Genomic DNA, 22,185 nt, shown 5'->3' with positions numbered 1-22,185 from the left:
TTTGAGGATTCTCTTCATTGATTTTTTTAAAGCAGCTTAAGCATCCTTCGCAGTATTATCATTAGTTTTCTCACACTCTGTAGACTTTCTTTACAAGGATAAAATAGGTGTCCAGCCCCTAAGACTAAAAGCCTGAAAACCTGGCAAGCTTAATAAGTGTGGAATGTGTAAATACGGCAAGACTAATCACCATATGTGTATGCAGTAAATATGGGCAGAACACTTTTTTAAAAATATTTTTATTAGGGTATTTGCAGGTTTTTATAATAATAATAACAATGCCATGAACATGGTACAATAAACGTTTCCACCCTCATCCCAATCTTCGCACACCCCAACCATGAAACAACAATCTGGCTCTCTCCCCCCCCCGCCCCCAACCTTGGAATTCTGCTTCTGCTGACATTTTAATTTTCCCTGAGAAAGTCGACGAATGGCTGCCACGTCCGGGTGAACCCTACCATTGACCCTCTTAAGCCAAACTTTATTTTCTCAAGACTGAGAAACCCAGCCATGTCACTAACCCAGGTCTCCACACTCGGGGGGCTTCGAGTCCCTCCGCATTAATAAGATCTATCTCCGGGCTACCAGGGAGACAAAGGCCAGGACGTCGGCCCCTTTCGCCCCCTGAACTCCCGGCTCTTCCGACACTCCAAAGAGCGTCACCTCCAAACTCAGCCCCACCTGTGTTTTGAGTACCGTGGACATTGCCTCAGCGAACACCTGCCAGAACCCCCTAAACTTCGGGCATGCCTAAAACATATGGACATGGTTTGCTGGGCTTCCCGCACACATCTGTCCTCTACCCAGAAAAACTTGCTCATCCGAGCCACTGTCATGTCTGCCCGGTGGACTACCTTGAATTGTATCAGGCTAGGCCTGGCACATGATGAGGATGTATTAACCCTGCTTAGGGCATCCACCCACAGACCCGCCTCTATCTTTCCTCCTAGCTCATCCTCCCACTTGCCCTTAAGCTCCTCCACCGGGGTTTCCTCCCCCCCCCCCCCCCCCCCCCCCCCCCCCCCAAAGCTCCTGGTAAATATCATAAACCTTCCCCTCTCCCACCCAGGTACTGGAGACAACTCTATCCTGTATCCCCCCCCCCCCCCCCGGCGGCAGCAGCGGGAAGGCCGGAACCTGCTTTCTCAGGAAATCTCGCACCTGCAGATACCTGAACCCATTCCCTGCTGGCAATTCAAATTTATCCTCCAAAGCTTTCAAACTGGGGAAGTTCCCCTCTATAAATAGGTTCCCCACCCTTCTAATTCCTGCCCTTTGCCATCTCCGGAACCCACTATCCAGCCTACCCGGTACAAACCGATGATTATTATAAATCGGAGTCCAAACCTATGCTCCCTCCACTCTCTTATATCTCCTCCATTGCCCCAGATTCTCAGAGTCGCCACCACCACCTGACTTGTAAAGTATCGGGCCAGCGAGAAAGGAAGAGGTGCCATTATCAGTGCTCCCAAACTTGTGTCTTTGCATGACGCCGCCTCCATCTGCTCCCATACCGACCTCTTCCCCCACTACCCACTTCCTAATCATGGCTATATTCGTCGCCCAGTAGTAATTGCAGAATTTCGGGGAGATGGGGAGGCACTGAAAGACAAACAGAAATCTGGGGAGTACCGTCACTTTCACGGTCTGTACCCTCCCCGCCAGTGATAGTGGGAGCATGTCCCATCACTTAAAGTCCTCTTTCCTTTGTTCAACCAGCTGGGATAGGTTTAACTTGTGCCGTGCCTCCCATTTCCGGGCAACCTGGATTCCCAGATATCGAAAGCTCTTTCCTACCATTCTAAGCGGCAGCTCTCCCAGTCTCTTCTGTCCTTTTGCCTGGATCGCGAACATCTCGCTTTTCCCCATGTTCAATTTATACCCCGAAAAATTGCCAAATTCCCCCCAAGATTCTCATTACTTCCCCCATCCCCTCCAATGGGTCTGAAATATACAAGAGCAAGTCATCTGCGTAGAGTGAGACCCAGTGCTCCAAACCCCCCCCCCCCCCCCCCCCCCCCCACACTCCGAACCAGCCCTTTCCAGTTCCTAGAGGCTGTTAACACCATGGCCAATGGCTCTATGGCCAGAGCAAACAGTAACGGGGAGAGGGGACACCCTTGCCTCGTCCCTCGGTGTAATTTAAAATACCCTGACCTCAACCGGTTTGTACGCACACTCGCTACTGAAAAATAAAATGAAATGAAAATCGCTTATTGTCACAAGTAGGCTTCAAATGAAGTTACTGTGAAAAGCCCCTAGTCGCCACATTCCGGTGACTGTTCGGGGAGGTTGGTACGGGTATTGAACCATGCTGCTGGCCTGCCTTGGTCTGCTTTAAAAGCCAGCGATTTAGCCAAGTGTGCTAAACCAGTCCCATATGGTGCCTGATAGAGCAACCGCACCCAGTCAATGAAGCCGTCGCCAAACCCAAACATTCCCAGCGCCTCCCACAGGTATTTCCACTCCACCCGATCAAAAGCCTTCTCCGCATCCATTGCTACCACCACCTCCACCTCCTCTCCTTCTGAGGGCATCATAATAACATTTAAAAGCCATCGAACATTGGCCTCAAATTGCCTGCCCTTTACAAATCCCATCCGGTCTTCCCCTATCACCCCTGGGACACAATCCTCTATCCTTGTGGCCAGTATCTTAGCCAGCAGTTTGGTGTCCACATTCAGTAGAGAAATTGGCCTGTATGACCCGCATTGCTCCGGATCCTTCTCCCGTTTCAGGATCAATGAAATTGAAGCCTGCAACATTGTTGGGGGGAGAACTCCCTTCTCTCTTGCTTCATTAAATGTCCTCACCAGCAGTGGGCTCAATATCTTTGAAAACTTCTTATAGAATTCCACCAGGTAGCCATCAGGCCCCGGGGCCTTGCCCGTCTGCATGCCCTCTAGCCCCTCGATTGTTTCCTCAATCTCAATTGGGGCTCCCAGCCCTTCCACCAGATCCTCATCTACCCTCGGAAACCTCAACTGATCCAAAAATTGCCTCATCCTCTCCACCCCAGTCGGGAGTTCCGACACATATAATTTACTGTTAAAGTCCTTAAACACCTCATTCACCCCCACTGGGTCCAGGACAGTATTCCCACCTCTACGCTTTACTCTCCCTATCTCCCTGGCTGCCTCCCTTTTTCTGAGCTGGTGTGCTAACATTCTGCTTGCTTTTTCCCTGTACTCCTACATCGCGCCCCCCCCCCCCCCCCCCCTTGCCTTCCTCAACTGTTCCACCGCTTTCCCTGTAGTCAACAGCCCAAACACCGCCTGTAACCTCAGCCGTTCCCTCAGTAGCCCCGCGTCCGGGGCCTCCGAGTATCTCCTGTCCACCTGGGGTATCTGCTCCACTAACCTATCCCTCTCAGCCCGTTCCGCCTTTTTTCTGTGGGCCTGTATTGAGGTTAATTCCCCTCTGACCACTGCCTTCAAAGCTTCCCAGACCGTTGCTGTAGAGACCTCCCCGTATCATTTGTTTCCAGGTAGTTCTGGATAGACTTGTTCACCCGCCCACAGATCGCTTTGTCCACTAGCAACCCACATCCAGTCTCCACAGCGGGCGTTGCCCACTCTCCACACTAACCCGTAGATCCACCCAATGTGGGGCATGATTCAACACTACGATTGCCAAGTACTCAGTATCCACCACTCCCGGTATTAGCGCCCTGCTCAGAACAAAAAAGTCAATGCGAGAGTATACCTTGTGGACATGGGAGAAAGAAGAAAACTCCTTCAACCTTGGCTGTGCAACTCCATGGGTCTACTCACCCCATCTGTTCCATAAACTCCTTCAGTTCCTTTGCCGCAGCCGGCCTCCTCCCTGCCCTGGATTTTGACCGGTCTAATTCCGGATCAATGACTGTGTTAAAGTCTCCTCTCATAATCAGGTTATGTGACTCATAAGTCTGGGATCTTACCGAACACCCGCCTCATAAATTCCACATCGTCCCAATTCGGAGCATATATGTTCACGGGTACCGCCCGCATTCCCTCCAGCTTCCCACTCACCATTATGTACCTATCCCCCTTGTCTGACACGATTCTCCCTGCCTCGAATGCCACTTGTTTATTGATCAAGACCGCTACCCCCCTGGTCTTTGAGTCCAGCCCTGAGTGGAATACTTGGCCAACCAACCCCTTTCTTAATCTTGTCTGGTCTATAACCTTTAGGTATGTCTCTTGTAACATTGCCACGTTCGCCTTCAGCCCCCTCAAATATGTGAACACGCGGGCCCTCGTGACCGGCCAATTCAACCGTCTGACGTTCCATGTTATCAGTCTGGTCTTGGGGCTCCTCCCCACCTTGCCGATTAGCCATCACCCTTATTAGGCCAGCCTCCAGCTCGCGCCCACGGCCTCCTCGAGCCCCCACTCAGGCATTCGCTGTTCCCGACCTCCCATTTGTCCCCTAGTAACAGTTCCTCCCCTGTCAGTAAAGCAGCTGCCCCTCTCTTCTTCCCCCCCCCCCCCCAGCAACAGCACGAGAAACCCAAGCCCCCAAGTCAAGCTCCAGCTTAACACCTGACCGCCGCCCACTGTGCCTCCGTGAGTCAGCTGACCCGTGCTGACTTGATAGCGCCTGTCCATGGCACCAAGCAGTCTGTCTCCCCATTGTTCTCTCCCCTCTCCCCCACTTGGACAAACATATTCAAAGCATCACGTTCCCCATTAAACAAACATCTGAAAAAACAGCCACTTTAGAAAGGAACAAAAAAAAAGCAGCCCGAGAAACTACCCCCCCACCAACCAGCTCTGTGCAAGACAAAGTTAACTTTAGCCATCAAAACAGCCCGTTATCACACATAACACTCCATATACAACCCAGCACAACAAATTGCCACCATAGTACTCTCGAGCGATTCAGTGTCTTTTAGTTCACTCCGGTCTTTTTTCTTTAATAAAAGTCCACACATCGTCTGGTGTTTCAAAGTAGAGTCCCGTTCCTCATGTGTGACCCACAGATGGGCTGGGTACAACATCCCAAACTTCACTCCCTTCTTAAAGAGGGCCGTTTTTGCCCGATTATACCCAGCTCGCCTCTTGGCCAAAACTGCGCCCAGGTCCTGATAAATGTGCAGCTCACAATTCTCCCATTTGCTGCTCCGTTCTTTCTTGGCCCATCGCAGAACGTGTTCCTTGTCCAGGAATCGGTTTAAATGTACCACCTTCGCCCTCGGCATCTTGTTCGCTCGGGGCTTCTTCGCGAGGGCTCTGTGCGCTCTATCCACTTCTGGGGGCCGAGGGAACGCCCCAGCCCCCATCAACTTCTCCAACATGTCCGTCACATAAGTCCTCGCATCCGATCCCTCACTGCCTTCAGGGAGGCCAACAATTCTAAGATTCTGTCTCCTGGATCTGTTCTCCAGGTCCTCCAACTTCTGCTGCATTCTTTTCTGGCAGTCATTCATCATCTCCACCTTGGTCTCCAGCACAGTTATGTATTCCTTGTGCTCGGACACCATTTTCTCCGCCTCTTGGATCGCTCTTCTGTGGGTCTCTTGATTCTGCACCACTTGATCAATCAAAGCCTTGATCGGACCAGCCGTGTCCTTCTTCAGGTTGGCGAAGCAATCTTCGAAAAACTTCACCAGCTGCTCCGTCGACCACTGTGCCATCTCCCCGCGGCCTTTGCTCTCCGCCATGCTTTCCCGCATTGCCAGCTCTGCTTGCGTCTTCCTTGTAGGACTTTGTCTTCTCACACGACCCTTTCTGGTCCAATTCTCCGTACACCGGAGGGGGATTTCTCTTCACTGTCTCACTCTTCACCGATTTATCCCATAAAATCCGGAAAACAATGAGGGGGGGGGGGGGGGGGGGGGGGTTGGGTCCAAAAGTCCATAACAGGCGGGAGCTATCAAATGTGCAACCTACTCCTCCATGGCCGCCATCGGAAGTGACATGGGCAGAACACTTAACTATTTCTCAGAATCCTTAGCAATATTTTGCCATTTTTATCCTTCCCTATGATTTGTCCATCGTGTGTCCAAAACATTTATGAAGATTTGAGAATTCTCCAGTTTATCCATGGTGGGGCCTACGCAATTCATTGCTTCCCACCTTCCTCTTCATTTCATTCTTACATCCAAAATGCGCTAACAGTGATCCTAATAAGAGATACCTCCACTTGTTTTTAAGTGTCATCTCCTTTTTATTAACCCTCATATACTTTTGAATTAAGTTAGTTTGAACTCAAAGACTCACCCAGCTGCCACAAGAAACATAGAATTAAATTAAATCTTAATTCATATTGCATTCTCTTAATGAACTCATGTCCTCAGATGAGAGAACTATAATGGACTTCAATCCTGATAGAAAGGTGACAATCGTTTGTGTTACCATTATGAGGTTTATAACATTATTATGCTTCGGAACTTGTCTTTAAGGAAAAGGGAATGGGTCATGTGACTTGTTCTGAAACCTGCTTAGACAACAGACCAGGGCCAGTTGAAGATCAAAGGGAGGCCAAGATTGTGTTATTGGGGCAATTCGTGTAAGGTTAGAGGCGATGGCAGCAGTCTGAGTTCACATTGGGTAGACCCTGAATCTCCAAAATTCTCAAAAGTTATTGAAAGTATCGAGCAGTGCTATAAATTGAGAGTTGAGGTCAAAAATAACTAATCAGTATTTCTACCTGGATGCAAGTGTTTCACGTTGGTGTGGGGAAGAGTGCAGAGGAAGCCATGACCGGTTATATGTTTCCCTACAAATTAACGAATATCACAGACAGCAATTTACTTTAGTCAGCAAAAAGAGTGGATTGTTTTGCTTTGCAAACTACCATAGCCAGATATGGGAGAGGTGCAACCTCTAGTCAGAGAAACTCGTCCTGCCGCCATCAAAGGATTACAGGAGATTTGCCCTGGTGTGGCCAGAGGGGAGAATCATCAAGAAGGTTTTACCGTTGATCGTGGGTTTAGGAAACTCTCCAAGCTAAGGGAATTGTTTGGAAGTGACCACTCAAAGTGAAATGGGGAAATGCAAATCCATTGAAAACCAGAGTAACCGTGAACTGTTTGCTTATGAGCACTGTAATTTAGTGGAGAGTGCAATAAGTATAAAAGGGGAACAATCCTTTCCGTTGTTTAAAGTACAAGTTGCCCAAAAAAAGCAAATAGTATTCTCTGGTTGACGGTGCTTTTAGTCATTTGTTACAGTCTTCTATTAAATGGATGTTTGAATTTCTTTCTGCGTGTTATCGGTTATTACAATCAGAGATTGTAACGTTTATAATGTCCTGTCATTGGGTACTGCCCAAGTTGAGGACTATTGGTCTGTATAATGTTAGGAAAACAAAGGTAGTTTTAAGGAATTTATACTTGTATTGGTAAACATTAGAAATAAGGCGTAATTTTAAGTGGGTTTAATTTAATGTTTCTGGAAGGGTAAAAAAGGGTTTCTGTGAAATAAATAAATAGCCTTTTATTGTCACAAGTAGGCTTACATTAACACTGTAATGAAGTTACTGTGAAAAGTCCCTAGTTGCCAGATTCCGGCCCCTGTTCGGGTACACAGAGGGAGAATTCAGAATTCTCAGCTGGTATGGGAATTGAACCCACGCTGCTGGCCTTGTTGTGCATCACAAACCAGCTGTCTAGCTCACTGAGCTAAATCATCCCTACATGAGTTGGGGCTGGTTAAGTGCCAACTGTGTTTTTAAAGTCTTCATGAGGGTTATAGTGTGAAGAATAAATAAAAGGCATAAGCATATGAGGGTTGCTTGGCAACTGGGGCCTTGTATGGTAGAGAAGCTTTTAAGTTTTGATTTAGCTAAGTTGATTGCAGTTAGAGATATGTAGTGAAAGAGAAGCCAGTTCTTACAGCTCTGCTGGAAAAAGTTGGTTTAGAAAGCTAGAGAGGGAACAACTCTCAGCTTTGCTAGAACAAAAGCAAAACTATGAAGTAATGGTTTAGAAAACAGGTGCCGGAAAGCTAAAGCTAGTTAAGGAAACTAAAGAAAAGTTTCCAAGAAGTCTGGAATTAACGGAACAGAGGAAACTGGGAACCAGGATGATTGCTGATCAAGTCACAAAGAGTTGGAAAGACACTGGATCATGAGAGGCCAGAAAGATATGTGCAGTATTGCTAAGGGTTGTGAGAAATTACCACAATTTGGGAAACATTATTTGAAATAATTGTGGAAATTGGTGGCTGGACCTTGGAGTTTGTGGAAACGTTTTCAAGACAAAGAAGTCCTAAAGGGGCTGGTGGGAAAACCTGGACTGGATTCACAGTTAAAAATGGAGCAGAAGCTTTGTTTAAATTGATACCTGGAATGAGCAGATTGTCTCATGAGATAGATTGGACAGATTTGGCTTGTTTCCACTGGAGTTTAGAGGAGTGAGGGGTGACTTGATTGAAGTAAATAAGATTCTGAATGGTCTTAACAAGTTGAATGTGGAAAGGATGTTTCCGCTTGTGAGTGAGTACAGATCTGGGGCGCACTGTTTTAACATTAGGGGTCACCTTTATAGGACAGAGATGAGGAGACATTGTCTCTCAGAGGATTGTGCAACTTTGGAACTCTGCCTCAGAAAGCAGCGGAGGCGGGGTCATTGAACATAGTTAAGGTAGAGGTATATAAATTCTTATTAGGCAAGGGAATCGGAGGTTATTGGGGTAGACACGAATGTGGAATTTGAAACACAAAAAATATCAGCTATGAACGTATTGAATGGCGGAGCAGATTTGAGGGGCTGAATGGCCAACTACTCCTAATTTGTATGTTCAAATGTACAGTTCCTACAGATATTTTGTGCCGATGTTTTGCTATCTGACATATCAAATTTATGTTGATGCTTAATTCTTCTATCAGTAAGGAAATAGAAAACTAAGATATGTTGCTTTTAAATTCTTGCTCATCAATCACCAAAAGCTGAATCGGCATTTAATTCAGAAAGTTTGGATTCTGTTGCTCTGTTTTTTAGGGATTTTCTGATGTGGGATTTGAACTATTGTGGCATTGCTTTGAAATTGTCCTGAGGTTTTGTTCTTTTATTCTCCTCCATTGGAAATACTGGAGCACCCAGTCATTTATGTGGGTGGCACGGTAGCACAGTGGTTTGCACAGTTGCTTCACAGCTCCAGGGTCCCAGGTTCAATTCTCGGCTTGGGTCACTGTCTGCCCGGAATCTGCACATTCTCACCGTGTCTGCTTGGGTTTCCTCCGAGTGCTCCTGTTTTCTCCCACAAGTCCCGAAAGACATGCTGTTAGGTGAATTGGACATTCTGAATTCTCCCTCTGTGTATCCGAACAGGCACCGGCGTGTGGCAACTAGGGGATTTTCATAGTAACTTCATTGCAGTGTTAATGTAAGCCTACTTGGGACATTAATAAAGATTATCTTCTCGGTACAAATGATAAAATGAGACGTTTCAAACTATTGTGATCTGTATGCAGCTTATCTGTTTTGTTTAGAATACTTAAACAAGAATGCTTGAATGATAGGGTGATAATATTGTGCCCTATACACATGTGCGCACACACAAAATATGCCTGCAGTTGTCTACTCAGTAAAAGTTTTAAATGTTTTCTTCATTGTGGCAAATGAGACTGATATATTTGCTTGCTTTTTCCAGATTGGTGGCCTAGAATTCCCTCCAAAAAAGTTGTTTGGTAACAGGGATGAAAGAGTGATCGCGGAAAGACGATCCCACTTAGAGGTATTGTTTCAATTTTATTCAAATACAATGCTAAACAACTTTATTATTATTGGTCATTATATTCAACAATGAATACATTTCCTTCCCAACCCAAAAAATTGTAAGATGCTTTAAATTAATATCAAACGTAGCATTAGTAATCTGTGCCTAGGTCAGAGAGCACAGGTGATGGGTGAACAGGATTTGGTGAAAGTTAGGATACCGGTGGCAGAGTTTTGTGTAGCTCACATGTATGGAGGGTAGAAAATGGGCGGCTGGACATGAGAATGTTGGAATGGTTATGTCCAGAGGTAGCAAAAGCATGTCTGAGGGTTTCAACAGTAGGTGAGCTGAGATGGTGATATTACCTTGGTGATGAAACTGATTATTGAGAAAGAAGTTTAATTTAAAAAATGCATAATCAAGAAAAACCAGAAGCAAGTTTTAAAGCACAGCAAGTAGATCTATGTGTCATTATTTCCACAAAGGTGTCATGTGCAAATAATACAGTAATTCATTTTGGTGCCGTTAATGTGTTTACAAAGACAATTCTATCAGGTGTTGAAAAGACCAGATCTGGAGCATTGCATCCAGTTTTGGTCTCCATATTTGAGGAAGGATGTGGTGGCATTGGAGGCAGTTCAGAGGAGATTCACAAGATTGATTCCGGGGATGAAAGGGTTGACGTTTGAGGAGAGATTGCACAGTTTGGGCTTATACTCGCTGAAGTAGAGACAAATGAGAGAGGATCTGATCGAGGTATATAAGTTACTAAGGGAGATTAATAAACCTAGACCAAATGTTTCCCCTTGTAGGACAATCTAGAATGAGAGGTCACAGATAAAGGTTGAGAGGTGGTAGACTTAAAACTGAGATGAGGAGGAACTACTTCTCGCAGACGGTGTTGAATTAGTGGAACTCGCTGCCCCATAGTGAGCTGGAGTCTGAACCATTGAATGGTTTCAAGAAGCGATAGATATATCTGATTTTAAAAATGGGTTAAAGGGATATGAGAAACAGGCAGGGAGGTGGACTCAAGACCAGGAAGAGATCAGCCGTAATCTGATTGAGTGGCAGAGTAGGCTCAAAGGACTGAATTGCCTACTTTTCCTATTTCCTATGTTCCTATGTTTCTAAAGCAAAAAACATCCAAGTCAATCTCAAGTCTGATGTATCGCTGCAGATTGAATCAGATTGGCTTTTTTGATTTCTTTGTTTTTAAGTTCTTCAACCCTGACTAATCATGCATATGAAGGTGATAAATGTGCTTTGCACCACTGAGTTTACAGATGTCATTCTTGTCAGTAACTCACACTTTGATTACCCTTTTGTACTGCCAACCTCATTCTCATTTGAATTGACAATGGGCGCATACTCAAGGGAAAAACTGAGAGTCTATCCCATTTCACTCCATGAAAGGTTGCCTGTTATTGATCCTATCATGGAATGGGTTTGATAGATAGGGAGCTTGTGGAATGATCTAATTCATCCTCCATCCTAGCACAGCATTCACGGGCTTGGGAGTGGAGAAAATGGACAAATATTATTAATTGCAAGGTTGGCAAATCATTGTGACCAGTGCCAACATGTGTTGCGAGGTTTTTAACTTACTCTAGCTTTTCTCTCTGAAGTAAAAACAAACTTCTGTAAAAACCTCAGCAGGCCTGGCAGCATCTCTGGAGAGAACACATTTCTGATGCACCACTACTGACCAAGCTGATTGAGTCCTAAAAGACTTGGCTGCTCAACTGGGTCTGTGGCAAGTGGTGAGGGAAACAAAAGGGAAAAACCTACTTGACATTGTCCTCACCAATTTATCTGTCACCGATTTACCTGTCCATGACAGTATTGATAGGAGTGACCACTGTAAAGTCCTTGTGGAGATGAAGTCTCGCCTTCACACTGAGGGTAGCCTTTGTCGTGTTGTGTGGCACTACCAGACTACAATGCTAAATGGGATAGATTTCGAACAGATTTAGCACCTCCAAACTCGCTATCCCTAAGGTGCTGTGGGCCATCAATAGAAGCAGTATTGTACACAGTCATAATCTGTAACCTCATGGCCTGGCATATCCTCCATGCTATCATTGCCATGAAGCCGGGGGATCAACCCGGTTCAATGAAGAATGTAAGAGGGCATGCCAGGAACTGTACCAGGTATATCTAAACATGAGGTGCCGACCTCGTGAAGCTACAACACGGAACTACTTGCATGCCAAACAATGAAAGCAGCATGTGAGAGAGTTTAAGTGATCCCACAACCAATGGATCAGATCTAAGCTCTGCAGTCCTGCCACATCCAGTCGTGAATGGTAGTGGACAATTGAATGAAACATTTGCATCAAGTCAGACGTGCCGAGTGGATGATCTATCCTGGCCTCCTCTTGAGGTCCTCAGCTGCCACTTTTCGGTCGAATGTCCAAATTCGCACCTTAATATGCCAATATCTTTATGCACAAGTTCGAAGAAGACCTCCTCACCGCACAGGACCTTCAACCGACGCTGTACACCAGATACACCAATGACATTTTTATCCTTTGGACACACAGTGATGAATCATTGAAATTACTATACGATGACATCAATAAATTCCATCCCACCATCAGACTCACCATGGACTACTCTCCAGAATCGGTTGCATTCTTGGACACGTGCATCTTCATCAAGGAAGGTCACCTCAGCACTTTGCTTTACCACAAGTCCACGGATAACCTCACGATGCTCCACTTTTCCAGCTTCCACCCTAAACACATTAAAGAAGCCATCCCCTATGGACAAGCTCCCCCCGTATACAGAGGATCTGCTCAGACAAGGAGGATCGTGACCGACATCTACAGACCCTGAAAGACGTCCTCGTAAGAACGGGATATGACGCTCGATTCATCGATCGACAGTTCCAACATGCCTCAGCGAAAAAACGTACCGACCTCCTCAGAAGACAAACACAGGACAGAACCCACAGAGTACCCTTTGTCGTCCAGTACTTCCCCGGAGTGGAGAAATTACGACATCTTCGCAACCTTCAACACATCATCGATGAAGGCAAGCATCTTGCCACGGCCATCCCACACCCCCACTACTTGCCTTCAAACAACCGGGCAACCTCAAACAGACAATTGTTTGTGGCAAATTACACAGCCTTCAGGAGAACAGCGACCATGACACCACACAACCCTGCTATGGCAACCTCTGCAAGACGTGTCAAATCATCGACACGTGTACCGCCATTATACGTAAGAACATCACCCACCAGTTACGCGGTGCATACTCGTGTGACTCGGCCAACGTTGTCTACCTCAGACGCTGTAGGAAAGGATGTCCCGAGGCGTGGTACATTGGCGAGACCATGCAGACGCTGCGACAACGGATGAACGGACATCGTGCGACAATCACCAGGCAGGAATGTTCCCTTCCAGTCAGGGAACACTTCAGCAGTCAAAGGCATTCAGCCTTTAAACTTTGGGTAAGCATCCTCCAAGGCGGCCTTCAGGACGTGCGACAACGCAGAATCGCTGGGCAGAAACTGATAGCCAACTTCCCCACGCATGAGTACGACCTTGACCGGGACCTTGGATTCATGTCGCCTCACATTCACCCCCAACCATCTGGCCTGGACTTGCAAAATCCTACCAACTGTCCTAGCTTGAGACAATTCACACCTCTTTAACCTGTGATTATCCCTCACTCCAGTTGCTCCGTCTGGACCTGTAAAGATTTAATTACCTGCAAATACTCACATTCAAAGTATCGTCTTGCATCATTGACTTTGTCCATATATGTGGTTGTGGAACCCACCTTTTCACTCACCTGATGAAGGAGCCGTGCTCAAAATCTAGTGATTCGAAACAAACCTGTTGGACTTTAACCTGCTTTTGTAAGATTTCTTAGTGTTCCTATAAAGACTCACATTCCAACCATTCTTCACATTCCAATCTGTAATTATTTTACAATTGTGTCTCTCCTATGCTGTGTTTGTGAACCTGCCTCCACTTCACCTGATGAAGGAGCAGCGCTCCGAAAGCTTGTGATTTCCAATAAACCTGTTGGACTTTAAGCTAGTGTTGTGAGACTTTTTACTGTGCCCACTCCAGTCCAGCGGCAGCATCTCCACATTATGGCTTATATTTTAAGAGTAGAGAAGAATGAGAGGCGATGTGTTAAAACATTCAAAATTCTTGCAGGGGGCCGACAGGACAGGTGCAAGATGGATGTTTCCACTGGGGCAGGTGGGGGGTGGGGTCTATAATCAGGGCATCCAGTCTCCAAATAAGGGATAATCAGCCACAATCTAGTTGAATGGTGGAGCAGGCTCGAGGGGCCGAATAACCTATGCCTGTTCCTATTTCCTATGTTCCTATTAACCACGTTCTAATTGAACAACAGCGGGACAGACTCGAGAGCTAAAGGCCACCTCCTCTGCCAAATCCCAAAATTAGAAATGATCCATTAACTCAGTCCACAATGTAATCATAAATTAATAAGGCACAAAAGACAGCATTTGGTTCATCGAGTCTGTGCCTGCTCTTTGAAAGAGTTACCTAATTAGTCCAGTGTAATCATATGTATATTGGCAAGCTAGTGAAGGGTTGATTATTACATCTCTGTGTAATTCAAACACTAGAGGGCACCACCATTTCTCTGTATATAAATTAGACCTCTCTGATTAACAAGGTTTTTGAGGAATTTTATGAGAGGTTGTACAGGGCAGAGCCACCCGGGGGAGATCTTGAGATGCAGGAATTTCTAGATGGGTTGGAGTACCCGAGGTTAGGGGAGGGGAACAGGGCTACATTAGAAGGAGCGATAGTGGAACAGGAGATAAAGGATGTAATTGGGAGGATGCAGTCGGGGAAGGTGGCAGGGCCGGATGGGTTTCCGGTGGAATATTATAAAAAATTCAAGGATAAGCTGGCACCCCTGATGGTGGGGATGTTTGAAGAGGCGATAGGGAAGGGGGTGTTAACACAAACCTTGGGGCAGGCATCAATTTCCCTGTTGCTAAAAAAAAATAAGGATCCGACGGAATGTGGGTCGTATAGGCCCATCTCACTTCAGAATGTGGATGCAAAAATATTTTCGACGGTACTGGCGGGTAGGCTGGAGGAGTGCCTCCCGAAGGTGGCAGGTGAAGATCAGACGGGGTTCGTGAGAGGGAGGCAGCTCTTTTCAAACGTTAGAAGGGTATTGAACGTCGTTATGGCACCGGCAGAGGGGAAGGAAACAGAGGTGGTTGTGGCATTGGACGCTGAGAAGGCATTCGACCAGGTGGAATAGGGGTACTTGATGGCAGTTCTGGAGCGGTTTGGGATTGCATCAAGTTTATGATCTGGGTAAAGCTATTATATAAGGAGCCGAGGGCGAGTGTCCGCACAAACAAAATCAGCTCGAGATACTTTTCTCTCCACCGTGGGACTAGGCAGTGATGTCCTATGTCCCCCCTGCTGTTTCCACTCGCGATTGAGCCGTTGGCCATCGCATTAAGAAGTTCGGGGGTATGGAAAGGAATAGTGCGGTGGGGGGGAGATAGAGCATAGGGTGTCCTTGTATGCCGATGACTTGCTATTATACGTGTCGGAAACAAGTATGTCGATAGGGGGAATATTGGAGCTGCTGCGAGTGTTTGGGTCTTTCTTGGGGTACAAGCTGAATCTAGACAAGAGTATTTTGTGGTATCTCGACCGGATGTGGGGGCAGGGGTGGGGGGGCTGCCATTCCGTAGGGCAGGGACTCACTTTAGGTACCTGGGGGTGCAGGTTGCCCAGGAGTCGGGGGGGGGCTCCGCAGGTACAACATTTCTAGTTTGGTGGAGAGGGTGAAAGCTGATCTGGCAAGGTGGGATGGTCTCCCTCTGTCACTGGTGGGTCGGGTACAGGCTATTAAAATGAACGTATTGCCACGATTTCTGTTTATTTTTCAATGCTTACCGATTTTCCTGCCAGAGGCTTTTTTCAGAGAGATTGAGGGAAGGATTACATCGTTCATATGGGGAGGGAAGGTGGCCAGAGTGAGGAAGGTGCTACTACAGAGGGGAAGGCAAGCAGGGTGTTTGGGTCTTCAGAACCTGATGTATTACTACTGGGCGGCGGATGTGGAGAAGGTGCGGAGCTGGGTCAGAGGGGTTGATTCCCAGTGGGTCAGAATGGAGGAGAGTTTGTGCAGGGGGTCGGGATTGAAAGCACTAGCAACAGCGCCGCTCCTGATAGCCTCAGGGAAATACTCAGGGAGTCCGGTAATAATAGCTTCATTGAGAATTTGGAGGCAGTTTTGCCAACACTTCGGGTTGGAGGCAGGATCAAGGGAAATATAGATTCAGGGGAACCACAGATTCGAGTTAGGGAGATGGGATGGAAATTTTCGGAAATGGGAGGAGAAGGGGATTAAGACACTGAAAGATTTGTTTCTTAGGGGTCGGTTTGCAGGATTGAAGGAGCTGGAAGTGAAGTATGGGCTGGAGCAGGGGGAAATGTTTAGATACATGCAGGTTCGAGATTTTGCCAGAAAGGAGATACAGAACTTCCCGGAGGAGCTGCTGGAGGAGGTGCTGATGACAAGGGGACTGGAGAAGGGGGTAGTGTCAGCGGTCTATGGAGCTATTTTGGAGGAGGAGAAGGCACCACTGGAAGGGATCAAAGCAAAGTGGGAGGAAGAGTTGGGAGAGGACATGGAGGAGAGGTTCTGGTTTGAGGTGCTCCGGAGAGTGAATGCCTCCACCTCTTGTGGAAGGTTGGGGCTGATACTGCTGAAGGTGGTATAAAGAGCACACCTCACGAGGGTGAGGATGAGCCGATTCTTTGAAGGAGTAGAAGATGTGTGTGAATGTTGCGGGGGGTGGGGGAGCCAGCTAATCACATTCGTATGTTTTGGTCCTGTCCAAAGCTAGAGGATTACTGGAAGGAGGTTTTTAGGGTAGTTTCTAAAGTGGTGCACGTGAAACTGGACCCGGGCTCCCGGGAGGCCATATTCGGGGTGTCGGACCAGCCAGGATTGGAAATGGGTGCGGAGGCAGATGTTGTAGCCTTCGCCTCGTTGATCGCCCTAAGGCGGATCCTGGTGGGTTGGAGAGCAGCCTCTCCACCCTGTGCCCTGGCGTGGCAGGGGGACTTGTTGGAATTCTTGACTCTTGAGAAGGTTAAGTTTGAACTGAGGGGAAGGATGGAGGGGTTCCACAATTCATGGGCATTATTCATTGTGCACTTTCAAGAACTGGATAACATCGAACATGGGGCAGCACGGTAGCATGGTGGTTAGCATAAATGCTTCACAGCTCCAGGGTCCCAGGTTCGATTCCCGGCTGGGTACTGTCTGTGCGGAGTCTGCACGTCCTCCCCGTGTGTGCGTGGGTTTCCTCCGGGTACTCCGGTTTCCTCCCACAGTCCAAAGATGTGCGGGTTAGGTGGATTGGCCATGCTAAATTGCCCTTAGTGTCCTAAAAAATAAGGTTAATGGGGGGGTTGTTGGGTTACTGGAATAGGATGGATACGTTGGCTTGTAGGGTGATCATTGCTCGGCACAACATCAAGGGCCGAAGGGCCTGTTCTGTGCTGTACTGTTCTATGTAGTTGGGGGGTTGGGTGGGAGGCTTGGGGGGGGGGGGGGCGATGGGTGTTAATGCTGGCCATGGGTGATTCCTTTTTGTCAGTTGTTTATGTGAACATGTGGGCGAATGTTTTGGGTTTGTGGGAGAATGGGATCGGTGTTATTGATATGGGGATTGACATATTTGTTACTCATTATTGTTTATTACTGATTATTGTTTATTGTTGGTGGGCGTAAATTTGGGAGAAAATGCGAAAAAGAGGAGAATAAAGAAATATTTAAAAATAAATAAGACCTCAGAGAATGCTGGGTAGTTAGTGAAGGAGAAACCCTGAGAACAACACTAGGAGAGTATTAGATTAGAGAGTTTTTTTTTGTTTTATAAATTTAGATTACCCAATTATTTTTTCTATTAAGGGGCAATTTAGCGTGGCCAATCCACCTACTCTGCACATTATTTTGGGTTGTGGGGGCGAAACCCACGCAGACACGGGGAGAATGTGCAAACTCCACACGGACAGTGACCCAGAGCCGGGATCGAACCTGGGACCTCAGCACCGTGAGGCGGTTGTGCTAACCACTAGGCCACCGTGCTGCCCTGATTGGAGAGAGTTAACATGGGGATATTATTAGTGGCTACTAGATTATTGATTACAGCTAGACAGATTCAATATTACTTTATTATTAACTATAGCTCAGTAGTGTGTGCGAACTTCATTTAATTAATCGTTATACAATAAATTAATTTTGTTTCAATCTAATGTTTGGTGGATTCTTTGTCATCAATTCAAAGGACCATTCTGGAACAAAAGACAAAGAACACAACATATTTACCACCAAGGGTAATATAACATCCAGTTCCCCTGCCTTTTGACCAGAGGCATGTAAATGTTTCCTGTTCGCGGTATGTAGCCAGCTGCCTTTTGAAAGTTGTCATTGAATTTGCTGCCACTGTCTCATCCACTGGCCGGCCCCTTTCGGGTAGTAAAAACAGATCACAGCCACTCGCTGTCTAAACAAATATCTCCTCATTTCGCCAAGCTGGTTCCTTTGCCAGTTGCCTTAAGTCTGTGTCCTCTGGTTACTGGCCCTCGTGCCAGAGAAATGGTTTCCCTCTGTCTACTTGGTGAGTTCATTTTATTACAGATGAAACATTCAGCCTGTTTATTCTGTTCTCTTATAGAGATACCTCAGGAACTTCCTCACTTTGATGCTAAAGTGTCCGACTTCACCAATAAACCCACACAACAAGGATATTACGCTTTCAAAGCACACTCTGTGTGAGTTTACGCCCTTCTTCAGGAAAGGAGTTTTTGACTTCAGCAGTCATGGGACTGGGTAATGGTATGAGACAACTGGAAGATTTACTCCTTATTTAAATGTATCAGGACCAAAGCAGTGCCTTCTCAGCATCAGACTAGAGTTTCTAAACAAGCACACAGATTATCTGGTGTCCAGCAGTCCCGTTCTGCAAGGTATCTCCAGTTTCTTCTGTTTACATTTTAATATAAAAAGCACTACCATATGCTATGTAAAAATAGTGTACGCAAGTCAATAAGCTCTATCTAGTGTTAAAAGTGATTTTCTTCCCTGTGTAGTCCATTGAATAAAACTCTCCACCAACTTGAGGCAAAACCTTACAATTCACCAATCTGGCAGGAACGACTGATAATTGCAATGCTGCATGCCACAAGCCAAACTGTGTTTATCTAGATTAGTAAAAAAAATTAAAATGCCAGATGAATGGCAGCACAGTGGTTAGCACTGCTGCCTTTGGTCAATGCCGCAAGCTTTCCAGTGTTTTTAACTGATTTGCATTTAAAGTTCATTTTGCATTTAAAAGAATGATTCCTTACTGAAAACCACTTGGTCTTCTGAAATCGAAGTGAGATTTAGAGTTTTTGATGGGCATGTGGATGGAAATTCGCCTGGGGCGGTGGCACAGAATGGACAGCATCAGATCTACTTCCCATTAGACTCAGCACCCAGATATCCACTGCAGACCGTGAAGCTAAATATCAGACACTGCGTATAACAGGCAGCTGATCTGATATCTCCTGCGCCTCCGCCTCAAGACAAATTCCGACTCCATTATTTTTTTAAATTCTGCAGACAAGTAAACAAGTGGAACAAATGTCAAAAAAACAATGTTCATTTCACCAGTACACTAGTGTTATTTTTAGAAACAATCCGTTCCTATTGATTTAATAAGCAAGCTTACATAATGGGCTTACATTATAATAGCCACTTATTGTAAAAGCTAGGTTTACAGCTAAAACTTTGTAGCTCCAGAAATTGTGCAAATGCAATATTTCATGTCCCTGATGAATTGTATTGTGCTGTTCACATGACCGAGCTCGAAATTACTTTTCACATTCGAACTGATGAAGCAGAGCTTAGTAATGCAACCAGAAATTAAATTGGGTTGTGTCAGGAGTGCACTTCTTGGCTTGTGGATTTGTTTCTTAAGTTGTGTCAGGGCAAGATTGGAGAGCACATCAGGGAGTGTGATGTTGTCGGAATTCCTGGCTTGTTTCCACTTTCAATATGTAAATTCAGAGCATGCCACACCGTAATAATGATTTAGACTCTGCACAATCAACAACAACTTGCATTTACGTAGTGCCTTTAATGTAGTGAATCGTGCAAAGCTGTGTGACACTTGATTATTTGCTGAGACAGCCACCTGAGTGAGGTGAAACTATAAGACTCCATTCACCCTACTGGGCTATGACCGAGAGGTCACAGAAAATCTAAGCTGACTACTACATCAAACAAGCCCGAACAGAAGTAAGTTGTTGAGAAATGCGGGGAAAAATGAGAGAGGTAATAACATTTTGTACAAAATATCATCCTTATATTTTTAAATTTCATAAAATTGAAAATCAGTTAGAATAGGTGTCATTTTGTGTAGAATCACCCATTAATTGCAGACTGAAGCTCCATTGAACACATCTATTGTTGTGACAACAACCCCCTTAGTCTCTCTGAATCTTTGATCAGTTAACATTGTCAGGTATTTTACTGAGGTAGTCTTTCAATGAAAGTGATAATCGCATCCCAAACTAATTGATTATTCACAAATACTACTGATGAACTTCTGAAAATAATTTCTTGAAGTAAAATAGTTTTTAATGGGCATTTTTTGTATAACTTCTAAATGCTGAGCTATTTGCTGGTGATGTTTATTTAGCGAAAGCACTGCCACAATCTATGCACATTTTCAGACCAGTTTGGAGACAGCGCACCAAAGTTTGATTACTTTAATTGCTATAGCCTACACTATATCAAAGAATGTTGCTATGCTAATCATTTTTCTCCTCCATGTGCTATTCAAATTTTATTTTACAGCTCGAAGCAAAATATGCACACGTATTCAACTTTCAGTTTAAATATATTTGTTTATTTAAACCATAATTGCTTCCTTCGCTTCCTATAATGCCTATGCTTTTTAATTATTTAAAGGTTTACAGGTAGTCATCTCAGTTCATAAATCTTCCATATAATTAGAGAGCCATGAATTATTCCGATGTGGAATAGCATTCCTAGCTGCTGGGTAAAGAAGAAAACGCAGGTTGAGATGGTCAATGATGGGAATTGGTATATGATGACTGGACATTTAGAAAGACACAATTCATCATTTGTTAACAGGTTCTGAAGCACAATTTCACATTGAATGAATAACTTTGAAGTATAGCCCCCAATTGTTTGGATGAAATTTGCCTTGGATGGATTTTATAGGATGAAATTTCATTTGTATGTACTGTACAATAAAAGTTACTCCCACCCACACCAAAGGCATGTTAAACTATTGTCCCATGAAGGAATACTTTCCTGTGACTTTCATCAATATTTCAGGTAACTTGATTGCAAAGAGATGGTGGAAACAATCCAGAATTGTTGTAGTGTGTGTTCTTTCACCACGTTATGGATGCAAAACGTTTACTGTATGGAGATTGTATTTTCTGTTATATAAACTTTAAATGAATAATGACCATTACTACTTCTGAGTAGTTTTCATGTGAATGGAGCCACACTGAATATTGGTCCACAAGCTTTACATTTGTAATGTAGTTGATGACAATCATAAAAGTTCATTAAACCAGTTATGGTCCTGATTGCTGGCTGGTTCTAATATGTGTAATTAGCTACTGGGTAGACTGTTAAGGAACAAGAAAACAGTATAAATATTGTACAAGGAAAAATGTGTAAAGTTTTTTAAAGTATTTTTTTTAGTAACTATGGGAATTTATTGAGGGCCCTGTAATTACCAAGATGATCTATTTGTAAACTGTGTATATAAGCATAAATAATGCAAATCTCAGCCTGATTCTGCACCTAATTGTAATCATTTATAATTTATAACTGCGGTGAAAGCACTTTGTGTTTTTATAGTGTTTAAAAATATTTGTAAACTCACTGACCTCAAATAAAATGTTAAGCTGAACAGCTGCTTGCATTCCTCTCCTTGTATGCATAAAACTAAAAGCTTCATTTATGAAGGAACAACATTTCAGATGTTTGGAAATGAGATTCAGTGTTCTCCTGAGATCAATAGAATATTGCTGCACAGATTGCTGGTGTCAGCACCATATGTACCAAACAACCACCGACCAAGGGCACCAAAGAAGTTTAGTTCCTCTTATCACACTTGTGTCGTCTGAGAATTTATGGGAATATTATTCCCACAGTTGTTTCATCATCCACTCTCTGCTTCCAATTACTTCTCCATTTGATAGTTGTCCTATTCATGCAAAATCAGCCATCTCTAGTGTAAACGTGTTCGTTAATACATTAACTAGTCCCTGCAAGTCATTACATTAAATTTGGGAGTGATCAATAGTTTATGCCATAAGGACAGCAATGTAGAACATTTTGTCTGTGAGATGCAGGCTTTAAGAACTTTTTCATTCTTAAGTCATTAAGTGTGAATTGTAAAAGTCAAATCTACATTTGAGATGGTCATTAGAGAACTAAATGACTAATTGATTGGCACCACCTA

At 45.0% G+C, this 22,185-nt stretch overlaps 1 protein-coding gene across 3 annotated transcripts in view; it reads left to right on the top strand.

Moving 5' to 3' along the window:
* The window catches only part of kif16ba (kinesin family member 16Ba), a 218,944-nt gene extending 197,309 nt beyond the window's left edge, over positions 1 to 21,635 (top strand). For all 3 annotated transcript variants that reach the window (XM_038807007.1, XM_038807021.1, XM_038807017.1), the window contains 2 exons: positions 9,585 to 9,668; positions 18,367 to 21,635. In XM_038807007.1, the coding sequence (XP_038662935.1) occupies positions 9,585 to 9,668; positions 18,367 to 18,525 (243 nt within the window). In that variant the 3' untranslated portion in view covers positions 18,526 to 21,635. The remainder of the gene's footprint in view (positions 1 to 9,584; positions 9,669 to 18,366) is intronic.
* The last annotated feature ends 550 nt before the right edge of the window (positions 21,636 to 22,185 follow it).

Source organism: Scyliorhinus canicula, chromosome 1, assembly GCF_902713615.1.
Source record: "Scyliorhinus canicula chromosome 1, sScyCan1.1, whole genome shotgun sequence".
Classification (NCBI taxonomy): Eukaryota; Metazoa; Chordata; class Chondrichthyes; order Carcharhiniformes; family Scyliorhinidae; genus Scyliorhinus; species Scyliorhinus canicula.
This window is presented reverse-complemented; position numbering and strand designations above follow the sequence as displayed.